This window comes from Ochotona princeps, chromosome 12, assembly GCF_030435755.1.
Source record: "Ochotona princeps isolate mOchPri1 chromosome 12, mOchPri1.hap1, whole genome shotgun sequence".
NCBI classification, from domain to species: domain Eukaryota; kingdom Metazoa; phylum Chordata; class Mammalia; order Lagomorpha; family Ochotonidae; genus Ochotona; species Ochotona princeps.
In genome coordinates, this window is record NC_080843.1 from 27,656,265 (window position 1) to 27,674,892 (window position 18,628).

The window sequence follows — 18,628 nt, forward strand, 5'->3', positions numbered from 1 at the left end:
ATGACAGGCGCATGAGTGGCAGGGCCCACAACAGCTGGGACTGGGCCCAGCCCAAGTCAGGAGCCAGGATGCTGGCAGGAACCCAAGAACTTGGGCCATCATCTGCTGCCTCCGGTACTTTAGCACAAAGCTCAGTCAGAGGCAGAGGCAGGATGTAATCCCAAGAACACCTGCCCATGGATCCAGTTTTTTGAAGTTTGTATTATTTGAGTCTTGGGGCCAGCTTGGCAGTATATCAGACTGATGCTCTGCTGCAGTGCTGCCATGCTGTTCACACCCCAGCGGCTTCACTTCTGATCCACCTGCCTGCTTATGGCCTGGAAAAGAAGCGGAGCGTGCCTCAAGTCCTTGGGCCTCTGCATCCACGTGAGAGACCCAGAAGATGCTTCTGGTCTCCAACTGGCTCATCTCTAGGTGTTGCAATCATTTGGGGAGTGAAACAGCTAATGGAAGATTCTCCCTCTCTCTCTGTCTCTCCTTCTCTCTATAAAATATCTTTCAATTAAAAATAAATAAATCTTTAAAATACATATTTGAGTCCTCTCCCTGTCTACCTTGCTTTTGGTATTTTGGCTCTGTTCTTCAGCTTCTTCATCTTTGCCAGATCACTGATGAATATTTGGGTAGAACAGATTCAATAAAAAAAAAAAAAAAGCCCTAAGGTGTGAGTATACAGACCTCTAGCCAGGTGAGTCTTAATGCTTTGACTAACAACTAGTACGCCACCTAGTTGTCCTACTCAAGCCAGTATTTCTGTATCTCATAGCTGCATCAAATTTTACTTGTGCAGCCAGAGTATGTCTCGTCTACTCAGAGATAATTAATCTCTGCAGACAAAGTCTCCCAGTCTACCAAAGAACATTTGGAAAAAAACAATGGAATTTAATTCTTTTGCTGCAACTGGCTCAGTGAGAACCCATGCTGGCTTCTGATTTATAATCATATGCAAGGCTTCATAAATTAGTGCTCCAATTGAAATCAACACCAGTTATATAAGAATTCAGGTTGGATTATAAGCTTTCAGTAAATACCTTCTTAGCCTTACCTTTGCTTGAGGCGCATTGAGCAAGTTACCTCTGCATGATCAGTAATAATGTGAAGTTGAGGATTATAGCAGCTGACTTATGAGAACCACACACGCAAGGGGTGGGGAACTTTCTTTGAGAAAGTCATATCAGGTTTGCCCTTAGCATTTGGTCTCTCTGTACCTCGTCAGAACCTGACCGTCTTTGAGGATTCAGGCATTAAATTGTGTTTTCTGGACTATGACAAGCAAATGTGTTCTCGCTATCTGTAGGGAAATTAGAGTAAAAGGAATGTTGAGGACGGAGGTTTCCAGTTGAAACACAATTAAATGAATTTAATGACAGCTAAGTATATGAAATTTACACAATAACATGATGTACCCAAGGATTTTTAAATGCCTTTACCTGCACTAAATCATTGCAGGCATGTAAAAATAAAGAAAATGTGTATTTTAGCAATCATTTGCAGGTGATTGTCAGTTGATTCATTATTCGTCTTCACCAACCTAATTTACTAGTGTGTCCCCTTTACATAAAGCATGCTGTAGTGTATTTAAATGAATATGCAGTCTATTTGAATTAATGGGCTCCTTTAAATCTGGCTTATTTGGCACTACAGGTGTTCCTCATTTTAATAATTGTGTTTACTAAATTTTTTAAATGTTGATTTTTGAAGGAAATAATTTTATTAATTTAGTCTTGCTGGTTTTTTTTTGTTGTTTTTTTTTTTTTTTTCTTGATTCTCACCTTTTTCCAAAAATGCTATAGCTATTTCTCAGGCAAATAACCCTCAGGCATCAGTGATTCTTACAGCCACTAGATGGTGCAAGAGACTCAGATGTTGGTTCTGGCTAAACCAAGTTCTGAAAGAGGAAGCTAGAACTTTCCTTTGCTGTGAATGCTGTGACGTTAAAACTGATCATGATTATCAGTATTCCACAGAACATCCCATTATATTTAGAATCAGATTTTTTGAAAGTAATTACAAACATAAATACTGTTTTAAAATGATCTTGGAAACATTTATATTTTAAATTGATATCTTGCCTTCTACTAAATTTGTATTTGGTAGTCAATCTTGTGTAATTCTCATTTTAATTCATATGGAAATATTGCACCTTAAACATCACCAATCACAGAGTTCTGTAAATCTGGCTTCATCAGAAGTAATTCACTTCTGAATTAGTAATTTTACTAACATAGACAAGAATATTAATTCTAATAATTTTCAAAACATGTATTCTCTCCCTTTAACAATAAAGGGAAATAAGTATCATTTAATAACTTGATGCACTTAAAAGTGCTATCATTAATATATTGATTATGTTACAGTTTACTTGGGTATCTATTTGAAACACATAAAAACATATGATACAGACACTCAGGTTGATCTCAGAAGCCTGAAGATTCCAGACCTTCTCACTCTTTCTTGTCCTACTTTTTGTGTTGCTGCTATTCCTGTCGTTTTTGTTTCTGATTTGATATCTTTTACTGGACAAAATTCTAAAATAGTCTGAAGGTAATCCTACAAAGAACACAGCTGTGCCTCCTGGTGACCTTATATTAGCAGGTGCATGGTGTCACTACATCTTACTTTCAGACAGTCATTGTGTTTCAGTTCATGTCTTCACCTTGATCCTCAGTAGTCAAATAACTTAGTACACATAAAGTTCTATTTCAGGACTCCTGTCTGCATTTCTTGTTGGATAAAAGCAGGCTTTGCTAATGCAAAAATAGTAAGTCGGGCCCAGTGTGATAGCGTAGTGATTAAAGTCCTTGCCTCGAATGCACCAGGATCCCATATGGTCGTCGGTTCTAATCCTGGCGGCCCTGCTTCCCATCCAGCTCCCTGCTTGTGGCCTGGGAAAGCAGTGGAAGATGGCCCAAAGCTTTGGGACCCTGCACCCCTGTGGGAAACCAGGAAAGGCTCTGGGCTCCTGGCTTTGAATTGGCTTAGCTCCGGCCATTGCGCTCACTTGGGGAGTGATTCATCGGATGGAAGATCTTCCTCTCTGTCTCTCCTCCTCTCTGTACATCCTCCTTTCCAATACAAAAAATAAATAAATATTAAAAAAAAAATAACAAGTCATTTAAGAGCAGGCTGGCATTTTTCAGGTAACAATTCTTCACAGGAAGTTGTTTGTAAGTCCTTACCAGACAGCCCATAAATATGAATTTTTGGATGTCTGATTCCATTTTCTGCTGTAACAGTTGTAGCTGGGAAAGAGGTTTATGTTTAGGTCATGGTTCCAATCCAAGTTCAAGAGGCAACTCCAGCGATGGGCCTTTTCCTAGAAGGGCCCCCAGACCACATGGTGAGGGACAGTGAGTGCTCGAAATACCTGGCCAGAGTAAATTTTGTAATAAGCCCACTCTAAAGAGAACTCATTTACTCATCAATCCATTAATTGCATGAATAGATTAATCTTTTTTATGAAGGCAAATCCCTCATCACCTCTTAAGCTTCTAGCTGGTCCCACTCCTTTCTTAGTGGGACCATGAGTTTCAGAGGTGACAATCCACATTCAGACCAAAGCAGTGAGAGACTGCTGAGAATTCGGAAAACACAATGGAAATCTTACTAAAGTTGAAACCAGGACACCAGAGTTTGAGTCTTGTTGCTGGTCACTAGATGGTTGGTGCCCTTAGAGAACTACTTAACTTGTAGGAATCTGAAGTTTTCCTGTTGAATTTGAATGTTAATAACATAAATGTATTAAGCTATTGCATGATTACCCTGGAGGATATCGGCTTTACTTCTGAAATGAATTCAGTGACTAATACAACACAGGAACTCAATAATTAATCACTGAATAGAAATTGTATATGTGTGGATAGCTATGGATATGTTATTATTGTATTCAGTAGGTTCAAATTAAAAAGCCTGGATAATTTAGCATGCATTCATCACAGTAAGTTCTAGTTGTATAATGTCTTTATTTCAGACTGCTAATTCAGAGAGTTTGAGATAAAAGTACTATTCAGTGTGCCCTTTTTATGTTCATTACAATAAAATGATAGCGTAGTGGTCTTTTGAAACAGCCCAATCATACGCAAATTTAACAAGACAAACATTTCTTGGCATTTAAGAAAAGAACAAAACAGGGAGCGAGATAATCCCTTTCTTGAGTAACTTCGCCACAAGCGCTAGGTGAGACTCAAAAGCATAAGGACACACGCAGTTGTCAGGGGCAACGTAGCGCTTTCTGTGTACTCTTGCCTGCTAGGACTCTGGGGATGCCTTGCTAAGCCGGAAATACAGGAGCCTGTCTTCTGTGTCTTGTTCACCTGTTAAGTTTCAGCTAATCCCAGATGCCCCGACTGCTCAGCCATACAGAGGAGTGCCTCTCCATCTGGGAAGGGGTGCTTCCTGCATGCTTCCCCCAGGCTGAAGTGACCTCTGTGCTGTCTCTCTTCTTCCTTCCTCACTGGCTCAGTACCATCTTGTCAGCTAAGCTGTTAGACCACCTCATTTTCCAAGCGCAACCCCATGTCCTAGAGCACTCCAGTGTGTCTCCCCGTGACAGCAGTTTGACAACTGAAGAGAAACATTGGCACAGTAGAAACCATAGGCCCGGCCCGGCACAGTGGCCTGGTGACTAAATCCTCGCCGTGGGTGTGCTGGGATCCCATATGGGTAGCAGTTTGTGTCTCCCAGCTGCTTCACCTCGCATCCAGCTCCCTGCTTGTGGCCTGGGACAGCAGTAGAGGATGATCCAAAGCCTTGGGAGCCTGTACCCGCATGGGAGACCCAGAGTAAAAGTTCCTGTCTCCTGGCTTTGGATCAGCTCAGTTCTGGCCATTGCAGCCACTTGGAGAGTGAACCATCAGGCAGAAGATCTTCGTCTCTGTCTCTCCTTCTCTCTGTGAATGTTCTGCCTTTCCGATAAAAATAAGTAAGTCCTAAAAAAAAAAAAAGGAAAGGAAAGAAAGAAAAAAAAGTTAGAAAAAGAAAGCATAGGGCGTAGTGCCTGAGTGGACAAGAGGATGGGAAAGAGATTTTGAAACTGGCTTTTTAAAGCAGTTATTTAAAATGTTGGAAGTCTGAACAGTGGCGAAGGCATATACTAAGTGGGTGAAGTGGGTTGTTATTGCAGCCGCTTCCTTTGGAGCTTGTCAGAAGTGAAGGAGTTAACATCCACAGAGCTCTTAGAGCAAACACTGGTAGAATGGAAGCTGTTGGATGTTGATCAAATTCAAGTATTATCAAAGATCCCCATTATAAAGTTGCCTGAGGAAGAAGGGCGACTCACTTGATCCTGGTTATACATAATAGGAAATTTAAGTCTGTTAACTTAGACAAACCAATGGGATAGAGACTGATACATTGGTTACTTATTGGACCAAAAGAATCAAATGCATCATCGAATAGTTTGGGCTGCTTGGCCCAGAATAGTATTTTTTTTATACTTCAAATATTAAAAAAAAAAAATAGGATCCAGATTGACTTATTGATCCAAAGCCTGAATGCATTCCTTAACGATATCCAGCAAAATCTTTTGATTTTTTTAATGATTTATTTATTTTTTTAATACAAAGTCAGATATACAGACAGGAAGAGAGACAGAGAGGAAGATCTTCTGTCTGATGATTCACTCCCCAGGTGACCGCAACGGCCGGTGCTGCGCCGATCCGAAGCCGGGAACCAGGAACCTCTTCCAGGTCTCCCACATGGGTGCAGGGTCCCAATGCATTGGGCCGTCCTCGACTGCTTTCCCAGGCCACAAGCAGGGAGCTGGGTGGGAAGTGGAGCAACCAGAACATGAACTGGTGCCCATATGGAATCCTAGCGCATGCAAGGCTAAGATTTAGGCACCTGTGTACCTTTTAAGCTACACAATGGTGCTGTGGGAAGAGGTGGTTTTCCCGTTTTACGGATGGAGAAGACCAGCTCACCAGCTTTTGTTTCAGCTGCAGATCAGTGCCTGAGCTTGCATGTGCTCCTGTATTTGACTGCTTTAAAAGCCTGTGGAAATGTATACTACCTTCACCTGGGAGCAGGAGGCGACGGCGGACTGGCCTGTCCCTGGGCGAATCTAGGGTTCTTGTTGTTGAGGTCTCTGGCTCTTTCTGGCTCCAAGTTTCTATTTGTTCCTCCTGAAAGTACCTGATTTCCTTCCAAATCTAAGATTCTGTGAACTCTTATGAACTAATGTAACAGAAACCAGCAGACAAGATAGGAATCTTGATTGTTTTTTTTTTTTTTTTGTCCTCCCCTCATATGCAAATTCCATTCCTCAAGTGAAGCAGATTGTCACAGCAAATACCTTGAGCCTTGAATGTAATGAAGCACATTTGTCAGTGTCTGGGGCCCTGTAACTTTATCAAAGTTAAACAGGGACATACTTCAGAAATGTACTTCTGAACCTGTGCTTCCTGTTGCAAAAGGTGTTCCTTTCAGTTACTTGAGAAAATAATAGAGGCTGATGAGAACAGGGATGTTTTGTTAAATGCAGGCTTTTTCGAACTGCACATTCCTCCAAATCCTGCTGTTCACACGTCATTTTAATAAGAAAAGGCACCTGTCTTTTGTCCCAGTACACGTTCACCTTTCAACATTTCAGATGGTCAAATGGGAGGGACCTGCAAAAGTTATTTTTGTTTGGTGGATTTGGGGAATCCATTCAATAGCTGGTGTTTTCTTTGGGCTTTATTATGCTGTCTGCTGGGTAAATGTCATGGAAATGCATTTACTGACTCTTAATCCTTTTCTTCAACTAAAATTGAAAGACAGAGGCTTTCTTATAATAAATCACTTTGATGACTGTGTTAAGAAGAGGGAAAAAAAAAACCCAAAACTCTGATGTAATTTTTATTTTCCCAGCACATTTAATTAGTAAATGTTCCAGGACACTTACCCCGTTTAAATAGTACCTATGAGTGCACACACGCGCATGTGCAGTGTACCCAAGGACTTTTGCGTGCACGCACATGCTTGTCGTCACGTACTTACCTAAAATGGCTACGTATGTATAGAAAGGTGTATTTGCTGTGACCTCCAAACATGGCAAGAAAATAACTTCTTTCTTCAACATATTCTTCTTTAATTAATTCGCTTAGAAAAAAAGAGGTTCTTGCTACTAGTTTGGGTTAGTATGTTCCTTTTTCAGATATTTTCATAGCTATATTTCTTATACAAATGGAGGACAGATTATATGAAAATAATCAAAATCTTTTAAAAAATGCAAAAGGAATAAATGGCATGAGAATTTCTCATGGTACATGGAGACTAGCACTTGAGAATTAAAACCTAGAAGTTAATAAACTGTACTCCAAAGAGTGACATGTTACCAACTATCCAGTTATTAATCAACCAGCTAGAGTCCTTTGACTTTTTAAATATATCAGTGACTTAATACTCCAATTTTTCAAAAATCACATAATAAGACTTATTAAAGAAATAAGGAGTCTTCAAAAATATGTAGAAAATGTGTTTTATGAAAAAACCTCTTGATTTCAATTTTTGCATCAAATAAACTTAGCGATTTTCCGTAAGTTTGTGGAAATCCCCACACACATTTTTTCCTATAATTTCACAGTTTTGTAGAACTAATACAAGCAACCAGAATCAAAGATCATTTGGTAGATTTAAAACTTCAGGTTATTTTGAAATATTCTGCTAAGAAGAATGTGTGCTTGTGGTTTAGACAAAGCAGCAAAGGAGGTAGGCGTGCTAAATTTAGCTTTTTTTTCCAGAGACAACACTTTTGAATAACATACTTGCAGAATTTTGGTTCAAATGAATTTTGGGAAAACTCACTATTTTCTGAAGAAATTAAAGCCACTATGTGTGGGAGTAGTGTGGCCTGGGACATATCCCGAGTCCTCCTCTTGTCCAAAGGGCCTCCGGTCCAGCAGATTCACCCCCCCCCCCCCGCCCCGCTCTGACCATGACACTGACTTTGAAACAATTAAGTTGAACTTTGTATTTTCTAGCTCAGTTTTCAAGGGAAGACAAGCTAGACAAAAGATTCCGTTCTTTATTATAGCCCTTCAGGGCTAGTTCACACTCACTATTGTCTCTGTTCGAAACATTTAGCATTTTAATTCGTTTTTTACTCACATCATGTAGTTTCTGTTATCTTAATGTGTTTAAAAGATTGTACTCTTTCGATTGCTTTGAAGCAAAAGATGCAGCATGCAGTTAAACACAATGCGTAGCTTCTAAAGGCTTTTGCAACCATTTCTAAAACTTGATTAGTCCAAAAAAAAAGTCACTTATTGATTTTTTTTAATGAAATGCTAAATGTTGGGCAGATATAATTAAGCCTAGGTCTGTTTTGGATGAGGAGCAGAAGGCAGCTCCCTGCCTGGCCACAGCAGCCGTTTTCCGTCTTTCTTCCTTGATTGTGCAGTCTCTAAATCTGCAGGCAAATGTGAAGATATTAGAAAGGCACAGAGTCCCTTTTTTATTTTCTTTTTTCATTTACTTGAAAGGCAATCTGAAAGAATGATAAAGAGAGATCTTTCATCATCTGGTCTACCCCCCAAATGCCCGCAATTGCCAGGACTTGAGCCAGGCCAAAGCCTGGAGCCTGAAATGCCAACCAGGTCTCAGTTATGTGTAGAAGGTTTCCAGTGCTTGAACTGTCACCTACCACTTCACAGAATTAGCAGGAAGCTGGAGGAGCCAGGGCATACACTGGGACTCTTAAAATGGGCTGTGGGCCTCCCAAGTTGAAACACAACCTACTCTCCCGTGACTGCCCCAATATGTTTTTGTTTTTGTTTTGGGGATAAAGAATTTTCAAACTCCAGTGACACTCATAAGTATAAGTATATTAGGAATATTACCCATAGCATTTTTGTTTTTTTCAGAAACCAAGCATTTGACTCATTCATTCATTTACAAGGGGGAGAAAGGCAGTGTGATAGAGTGCTCTCATCCACTGACCCACTCCTCAAATATTAGGGTCCAGAAATGCAGCCAGGTCTGCCATGGAGCTGGCCGGAAGTCACCTGCTTCAGCCATCCCCTTCGGCCTCCCAACACATCCTTTGTTACAGACCTTCATTACTTGCTTGGTCCCCCTAACTGATAAGCTTATCACCCAGGTTAGTTAGTTCTACTCATGAAGTTGCAAAGTATCTGCTTTTATTAGGCCTGTCCCCGCCTTTCATGATTGCTGACTACACATGATCACACCTCACAGACTAATTTTCAAAATCTGCACTCTTTCCATACTCCACTTTTGTGGATTCATTAATCATTGCTGTCAGCAGGTGCTCTCCCCACCTTCACCTTCCTCTAAAATATCCCTCTTACAAATGATACCAAGCATTGAACCTCCTGCTTATTGCTCCCTGTCAGGTTGTATGCCCCTGCCCAACCCATAGACTAGTAACTTCTCATCAGGCACAATGGGCTAACCCTTGTAATGCAACCGTATTTAAAGGACTTGGAATGCAATGCCATCCTTGCATAGAATTTTGTATTTGGTTACCAGGTACACTGTGGAGAAGCATTTCTATCCCAGACACGACTCTGGTCCTAATGTACTGTAAAATAAAGATTTTTGTTTTTGTTTTTTAAAGATAAAGACAGATGAGGTCTTTCATCTGCTGGGTCACTCACTACCCAAATGCCTGCAATTGCAGGGATGGGCCAGGCTAAAGCCAGTGGCCTGCAGTTCAATCCAAGTCTCCCACATGGGTAACAGAAACCCCAGAATTTGAACCATCATCTGCTACCCCCTGGGTTATGTGTTATCAAGAAGCTATATCTGATGTAGAACCGAGTCTCAAACCCAGGTGCTATTAATGGGATGCAGGCATCCAAAGCAGTATCTTAATTAGTACATTAAACACTGTTCTGCATTTTTTCCATTTTTAATGCAAAAAAGATCTTAAAGATATATTAGATTCAACATCTAATAAAATTCTCAACTTACATTATTTGACCTTGAAAATACCATACATGTATAATGTTGAGAAGACTCGTAGAATTAAAAACAAGGATCTTAATTTGAGAGTGAATGATTCTGCCATCCCCCAAATATCCCCTCATTCACCTTTCCCAGACTAGCAGTCTGTGATATACATCCCAATCTGAGCAATTAGCCTTCAGGAGACCTACAAGAAACAGGGGTGCCCATCCCTTGTATTGGGGCTCAGCAAACTTCTCGAGGGCCAGATAGTGCATATCTTAGGCATTGAAAACCATTCCCTGTAATAAGCACTCACCCCTTGCTGTGACTTGAAAAACAGTCAAAGCAGTGTAAACCAGTGGGACTGCATTCCAGTAGAAATTTACTCATGGGCACTAAAATATTCATTTCATATCATTTCGTGCACTTAAAATATTTCTTCTGTTGTGAACCTTTAAAAATGGAAAATGGGGGTGGGGGGAAGCCTAGTGGCTAATGTCTGCCATCAAAGTCACTGAGTATGGTGCCCAACTCCAGCTCCTTTCTCCAGCTGCTTGGCAACATGTATCCTGGCAGGCAGTCGTGCTGGCTCGAGTAGCTGGATCTTTGCCACACGTGTGAGAGACTGGGTAGTGTTCCCAGCTTCCGGCTCTCGCCCTTGCTGTGGTCCAGCCGTTGCTCAGGCACTTAGATTCAATTGACAGATGAAGAGTTTGCTGTCTTTCTACCTCTGTCTTTCAAAGAAATACAGAAAACATTTTAAAGAAAAGCATGACCTGAGAGTACAGATTACCACTCCCTACTGCATATGTATATATATTTTCAATTGCAAAGAGCTACTGTTATGAAACAGGTAGAATGAAAGTATGGCTGGTAATGTTTTGAGGAAGATGAAAGAATTTCAGTTGCCTAAATCAGGCAGCCAAGGAAAGCTAGAGAACCCCTAGAATAATGAACTGTCTCTGTGGATCTTGCCAGCCTCTCATACCCTTCTGGGGATGAACCTAGAAGTGCTTGCTTGCTCTCTTGGTGCCTGCTGACCCTCATCTCTATCCTCGTGATGGAGTACAGAGCCCCTTCTTCCGGTCCCTGGAATGGCAAAGGACAGTCTAACAGCTTCTTCAGTCCTATCTGCCACATCCCTACCAAGAGAGAAACACACATTCTCCTAGCTCATGACTAACCAATGGTTTCCCCAATCTTTAAAAACAGCCTTTGTTCTCCCCTCCTTAGGTCTTATACTGCCAGTAGTTGGTCTTATAGTAAATTACCCAGGATGCAGCTAGGAGATGTCCCTGTGTGACAGGCAGCACAGTGTGCCACAGATAAGTCCTTTTCTGTTTTTTTGTTTATTTTTTTTTTTGAGATAACTTGTTTAGCTTCATTTACTAGGACCCATTTACATGATACAAATATCACAGAGATTATAAGTAACATGTAAAAACATGGTAATAATTGCCCTTCATATACCATATGATACATTCCCAGTCTTTTTAGGTGAAGATTTTGTTGTTTTCTTTCTTTTCTTTTTTTTTTTTTTTTTTAGTAAAAATAGGCAAATACAGATTTTGTCTCCTTCAGACAATCAAAATGAAGCAGAACTTCTATTTGGCTCAACGCAACCAACAGGCCACACTTGAAAGTTTCAGGGTGGCCTGGAGCTCCCTGAAGGCATTACCATTTCACAGTTTGACAAGCCTGAACCATTCGCTCCGTTCTGAAAGGGCTGCTTGATCCTACCAGGATCACCTAGACCACACTGATTTACCAGTTGAATGGTTTGGTCTAGTTTGGTCTAGACAGTTTGGTCTAGTTTTTCTTTCTAGATATTCCCCTGTACATCTCATGTCTAGGGTTTAGGTAATGTGTGTGTGTGTGTGTGAGAGAGAGATTGATTCTATTCATTCAGGTATTTGCTTGGAAGTACTTAATAAAGTGCCCCTAACTCTGGAGACATGACAAAGTTTAAATGAAGTAAGAATTATGAATCCAAACATAGCATACTAAGGAGCCCTGGATTCTGAGCCACGGGCTTGTATTTCCTGGCCTTGGATAGTCATTTCACTGCATGGACGCTCAGTTTGTGCTCTGAAAGGTGCAGTGCCGGATACACACTTCACAGCGCACTGCACAGGACAACCAGAGGAGCTCTCTTCCTGTCACAGACTTTTGTCCGCCAGAAGCCACACGTGGTCAAGAAATCCATTATAGACTCTCGGGTGGAAGGGGTGGAGGAAAGCCCAGTTTTTGTGGGGTTGCGCGGGGACAGGGCTTCCATTCTGAATGAGAGCCAAGGAAACGGGGCACCTGGGTCAGCAGCTATTGTGCCCCTCTCCCTGGGAGTGCCCTTGGACAATAGAGAGGATATCTTGCCTCAGCACAGCCTTTGCATAGTTTACTGTCTTTACAACAAGTTGACTGAGGGGCCTGGTCAAATTACATGCTTCTTCAGACTGATTTTTACCATGACTTTAAGAGCTGGGACTGACTTGATTCTTTGGGACTCATTGTAATTCTTAAGACCATGGAAAATGGCTTTAAACTTTACATTCTTAAGTAATCTGATTCTTCCCCAATGGACAAGTAAAAGTAGATTTTTTAAATGAGTACTATGTGCTTGATTTCTGGGACCAGTGAGGTACTTAACCTGTAATGAATTTGTATATATATTCTCTGTGACTGATGCTAACACTCCCTTCTCCGGCCCAGCGGCAATCAATGACTTTGATGTTTTGGCCACACAGTGGCCTGCTGGTAAATGAGTTAACTGACTTGCAAGATTGTCCCAGCAGGAAAGATGAGATCAAAAAAACCCTCTCCAACCGGACCCCAAATGTGCCAATGAAATGATAAATTTTCCTAAGACATCCCAAGCGGAAGTTGCCCTGAGAACAGCAGTTTCCCACCTAGATAGAGTACTGGCTGGGTTGTGAACCTGATAGCGACGCAGCACCCAAGCTTGTGTGCCTTGATTTCTTGCAGGTGAGAAGCCCTACAAGTGTACCTGGGAAGGCTGCACCTGGAAGTTTGCTCGTTCCGACGAACTGACAAGGCATTACCGCAAGCACACGGGAGTGAAGCCGTTCAAGTGCGCGGACTGCGATCGCAGCTTCTCGCGGTCGGATCACTTGGCACTGCACCGCCGGAGGCACATGCTGGTGTGAGAACTGTCGCAGCCGGTCCAGCTGAGCGTAAGAGCTGGGTCTGTTGGCAGCACCCCCATTCAGCAGGGCTGAATCCCCTTCACAGTGTTACCACGCCAAGGGCATCTCCATCCCACGATGTCTGAAGCCAGAGCTGGGGGGAGGAGAAGCAGGGGGCCTTCTGTGTTTGCCCAGAAGGTCACCCCCATCCTGACTGCACACGGCTCCTCTTCACGCTGGCCTGGGAGCCCAGTGACCCAGATACTGAAGAGACCCATTGTTCTCTGTGCCGTGTGCTCTGCCATTTAAAGATGTTTGTAGCTTGTACATGTTCTGAGCTGTCAGACGTTTTTTGTGATTGATACCTGAAAGGTCATCTGCCCCCAAATTGACAACTAGAGCGAGACCTTTGCAAAGTGGGTGATCCTCCCTTGGTCCCACCCTTAGGGCGCCCCCACCCCCCCCCCACTCCCCACAGAAGGTTTCAGAAGCTGTCTCGGTGAGCTAAAACACACATCCAGTCTGATACCTGCCAGTAGCATGGAGGTAGAAACGAAGACACTGATGGAGAGGTTGCATTTCCTGGCAGTGCAGGGGACCCTGGAGGGAGGTGTTGGCGACAGTGACCCATCACCAGCAGCTCATCCCGATGGCCATGCCCTGAAGAAAACCAACATTGACCGTGTCATGTGTTTGTCGTTGATCGCTTTTGTTTTGTTTTTGATTCCGTTTTGTCCATCTGTTCAAGCAGAGGGGCAGTGACATTTTGGTTCCAGTCTAGTACCAGGTGTCCTGCCCCAGCGTGGACTTGCACAGAGGTGTCCTGTAGTTGAATAGGAAGAGCCTGTCTTTAAAAAAAAAAAAAAAAACTTTTGCCCCACTTCAAATCACAGTGTTGTCTCACCCTCGGCATCACCTCTTCCTGCCCCTGCTATTTGGTTTCAAGGAGTCGGGGGGGAGGGGACCGTTCCTTAGACACACTGGCACCAAGGTAAGAGGTGGGACTGCCCAGGCCAAGTCAGCAACCATGAAAACTCAAAGCCCAGGTGGAAATAATGCACCTCTTGAAGAGAAAAAGCAATAACACATAAAAGGACTTTTCCTACAATAACTTCACTGAGGACTCACGTTACCAGTGTCCATCCTTACCAGAGGGATCGTGAAAAGCACCCAGCAGTGTAGATGTCTTGCTCACATTCACTGCCCGAGGTAGTCTTTCTGCTGCTTGTTGTTCTGCTTGGGCTAGAGGACCACAATGGAAGAGTTATGCTCCTGTCGGCTGGTTTGGAAACAGTTACTTGGTGATTAGAAAGGCAGGTGACGAGGGTGGGGGAGCATAGCCAAGCGTTAGCTCTGGGGTTCATGGGTCACTTCTCTTTGGAACATGGTCCGTTGCAACAGACTGTCCGCCCGGACAGCATGCCGTGGTGCTAGTTGTCATTCTCAGAGAGCCAAGGATGAAGGACTCTAGCCTGGTTTTTCTGCAGTTTCCATTTGCTCAGTTGTACTGGGTCCCATTGCTCCCTAGTTAGCATCTGCAGAGGGAATGCAGCCACGCTCCCTTGTGCTGGGGATGTGAAGAAACTGGTCCCATGAGTTCCCCAGGTTTATGAGCCTTTTTGCAGCCACCCAAGCATCTTCTAGTTAAACAAAGCAATACATCACCAACAAGCATTCTTTCTGAAACATTATCATAGTTCTCCCCCCACTAAAAGCTATTTTTTTTTGCCAGCTTAGGGCTTGGTGAGCTTCATTGTTGTTGTGTTGTTGTATTGTTGTTAGAGGTTTTTATAGCTTAAATATACGAGGTCTCCAGCAAAGATCTTTGCAATAGATTTTAATTACAAACATTTGATTTGGGAGATGACACAAATTAACCTCACACTATGACAGTTTCAAATGTCTCAGCATTCTGAAATAATCTGTTACAGAATCATCCTTTTTTAGCAGCATTTTTCATTCAGATGATCTTATTCTGATGAAGGAAGAACTCTGAATGTCGAAACGAGGGTGATGAAAAGAAACTTTTAAAAACAATCAAGCAACCATATAATGGTTTTCAGGTCAAATTCTGATTTCAACAATATGTGCTCTGTATTTTCTTCCAGGTCTGAAAAACTCATCAGGCAATTTTCCTCCAATAAGGGCTGCATTTCTGTTGATAAACAGCTTTCATCCACCCAATCTACTATCTGCTGACCATTGGGGGTTTTTAGCAACTAGAAAGGTTTTTTTTTTTTTAATCTGTACTCTGTGTACCTCCTACTTCTTATTGTCTGTGGCCATTCGGAATAGCAGAAAGGCTCGCAGGTGTGCCAGCGTTAAGGTCACATGATGCATGCCAGCGGTGGTTACTGGTCATTGTCAAAGAACAGACACAGAGAGGAACAAACAGGACCAGGAAACTCCCCAGCACTGGCCCTAGAACCTCTTGACAGGTAGTAGGGGAATCACTCAAGTAAAATGCAGGTTGTATTTGCTTCTGCCTGCTCTCAGAAGAAAAGCTGATCCTCTGCTTTGCTGAGTGATGTCTTGCGTGTCGATTTTTAGAAGCCGTTGGACTGACAGGCAGTGGAAGCTTCCTGAATGGCAGACTGGCTTAACGGTAGCATAGCAGTGAATGTGTTTACCTCTCTGATAGGGTAGGAAAGATTTGGTTAAGTGAACTTCCCCTACACCTTTGAAAGTGGAAAGCAGATGGAGATGGCAAAGGTAACTGGGGGCATCCATCAGCATACCACTGTCTTCCTCTTTTGATGTTGCCATATGTTTAAGAAGGGTTCTAAGCACAAGCAAGTTAATGAGTCCCTCATCTAGCCCCAAGAACTTCAATGTAATGGGTTTATGTTGTCCCATAGCTAGTTCTTTCTGATGAGTTTCCTAAATGTTTCCCCGTAGGATAGAAAGACATGGAATAGCTTCAGGCATAGAGAAGCCTCCATTATAGCTCGCATGATTCTCTAGCTTCCATGGAAAAGCACAGTGCAGGATGGACAGCAGAAAGGGAGTCGAATACTGAAGGACTTGTCACCTTTCCCTAACTAGTACAATGCTTTGGGCTTCACATTTGGAATGGAAACAGGCATACAGTTGGGAGCTTAGCTACGCATGTCTATAATGCTGTAAGATGCTGCAGCTTACCTGACTTACTCTGTATGTTGCCAGCGGCTGATTGCACAAAGCATCATTTGAAAAGTTCAGGAGGTTCAGTGGGATCTATTTTCATATCCTGATCTTGTTGCATAGAAGGCTCGTGCGTCTCCATCCACTGCCAGCCTCATCCTGTCAGTGGTGGGTGGATTCTGCTTGATAACTTGTCTTAAGTTCTATTAAGGCATTTTGACGGAGACATCTACTGGCTTTACCATGAAGATGATGCCACAGTCTGCCATCACTTTCACAAAACACTATAGGACATTTGTTTGAAAAAGCAGTTGAATAACAGAAACCACATTTTTCTTAAAAGGGAGCACTTTTTACTCACTTTTGAAATATAAGTGGGAAATAGGAAGAAGATTTTTTTGGCAGGAGTGGGGAGGGAGCTTACAAAATGCTGCAGTGTTTACAAATGCCAGTTCAAAGTGATTACAAAAGTCATGTTCATGATGGCTGAAATTTGGAATAGCTTATGCAAAGACTGTTCCTTTTTACATGACTTGTTTTTAACTTCACATTACCATTTGTGTTTTAAGCATAAATACAATTCTGAGCTTGGCATCAAGTCAGAATGATAGCATGCGAATGGGTAAAGATGCAGTATTCTTCTGTCTTTGTTTGACTTACTGTACTTACCAAAGGGGCACATTTGAATAAATCTAGAGAGGAGAGACATTCACATGTATTTCTCCACCTTTGTTTTGCTGTGAAGTGTCGCCATCATGGTACTAGAAAGGCCTCAACATTCAAAGTGAGGGAGGACTGAATTTTGGCAGTGTGAAGACCAGCTTCCTTGTTACATTCTGTGTAGAGGGGACAGTATGGGAGAGAACTCTTAGGAGCAATGGTAGGCCTGTGAAGCCTTAATATTCATAGCTCATTATCTAGTCTTAGACATGGGGCTTTATTTGCACCTATGAAGTTTATAGGGCAATGTATTCAGCATCACTGAGCAACTTTTTTTTTCCCATTAGTTTTCCTAAGGTAGTACATCCCATTAGAAAGCTTTCCGTTTCATTTGGTTTAGTTCAGAAAAGTGATTTGGTTAGTTGTGTCTTCCATATTCCACTTTTCTTCGTGTCCCCACACTGCCTTCCACTTACCCGGGCAGACACCTCCAACACATGTGCATGTGGACACACCCCTGTATATGCAGCAGCCTATGGGCTAAGAAGTATCAGCAAAGAACCTTTCTTAAAAAGAAACGATTTGTAATAATCCATGCTATCTAGAAATATAAGTTATTTACTTTATTAGGGAATCAACCTGTGATACTGTGTATGACTGCCTGCATTTTATAGTTGGGAAATGTACATACAAATGGAAAAAAATGCTATATTTTCACAATTTCATTATATGATGATGTTATTTAGCAACCCATGTCCATTGGTACTTTAAATAGTAAGCAATTGCAATATAAATTCAGAATTTCATAAAAAAATGACATAGAAGGATACTGCATCTTTTAAAAAATAGAGTGACGCTATTTTACTGTACCGCAACATGATATTGGAAAAAGTATTTTCAAACTCACAGATTTTACAGAGGTTGTAAATAGTTTGATGAACTATGTTGGGGGGGTGGGGAAGAGCTTCTAGTTTTCATCACAATAAAAAAATAAAACTTGTTCAGCTATGCCTTGTATCTTACACAGTTAGTGTTGCAACTATGGGAACTCCATTGCGCTTTGTCAGAACTCATTCTTTGTGCCCTGTCACAATGGACTAGTCACTTCTTGTGGGTTAGCCAGGATGGTTTCGAACACAGTGGCATCCTTTTAAGTGACAGCTCATTTCAGACTCACAATGTCTGTTCCTGAAAAGGGGGAAGAGACAGGAGCAGAGGATTGACCTGTGCTAAGAGGAGCATCTAGCCCTTTTCTTCCTCACTTATCTCCCCTCTCACCAGATTGGTTCTTCAAAAAAAGAAGAAGAAAGCAAAGGTGCTTGTTCTTGTTGAGTTCCAGAGATCACTATTAGGTAGAGTGGCATGCAGACACATTAAGTGCAATGCATCTGGCCCCGCGTTATGTGAATCTGTACTGGCAGTGAGAATAAGCTAATGTCCATTTTCAGAAGTGAATTAAACACTGAAAGTGCCTGTCAATAAACATTATAATAACCAAGGAAGTATTCCTGTACTTTGACACAGCAATAATTCTTCACCACCCTGGGGTTTTCGTGCCCATAATGAGGATGTGCGCATGGAATAAATACATATACATGGTAGATTAGATTAAAACTAAACAAAACCCTATTGTGTCGTTTAAATTTACCTAATCTAGTTTATGCGAACATTTCTTCATTTGGTTCCTCTTACTTGCACAGTGGAATAACGCAATTGTGATCCTTGAAGTTGTATTGAGTGGACATTATGGCATGTGGCAGCTACAACTTTCAGATAAACGAGTTGACTGTAATTTACCCTAGACTTACTAA

The 18,628-nt window shown here is 42.0% G+C and overlaps 1 protein-coding gene across 7 annotated transcripts in view; it reads left to right on the top strand.

Annotated features, from left to right (window-relative positions):
* KLF12 (KLF transcription factor 12) overlaps nucleotides 1–13,344 on the top strand; it is a 427,134-nt gene extending 413,790 nt beyond the window's left edge. For all 7 annotated transcript variants that reach the window (XM_058670657.1, XM_058670654.1, XM_058670652.1 and 4 more), the window contains one exon: nucleotides 12,874–13,344. In XM_058670657.1, coding sequence (XP_058526640.1) covers nucleotides 12,874–13,055 — 182 coding nt within the window. In that variant the 3' untranslated portion in view covers nucleotides 13,056–13,344. The remainder of the gene's footprint in view (nucleotides 1–12,873) is intronic.
* The last annotated feature ends 5,284 nt before the right edge of the window (nucleotides 13,345–18,628 follow it).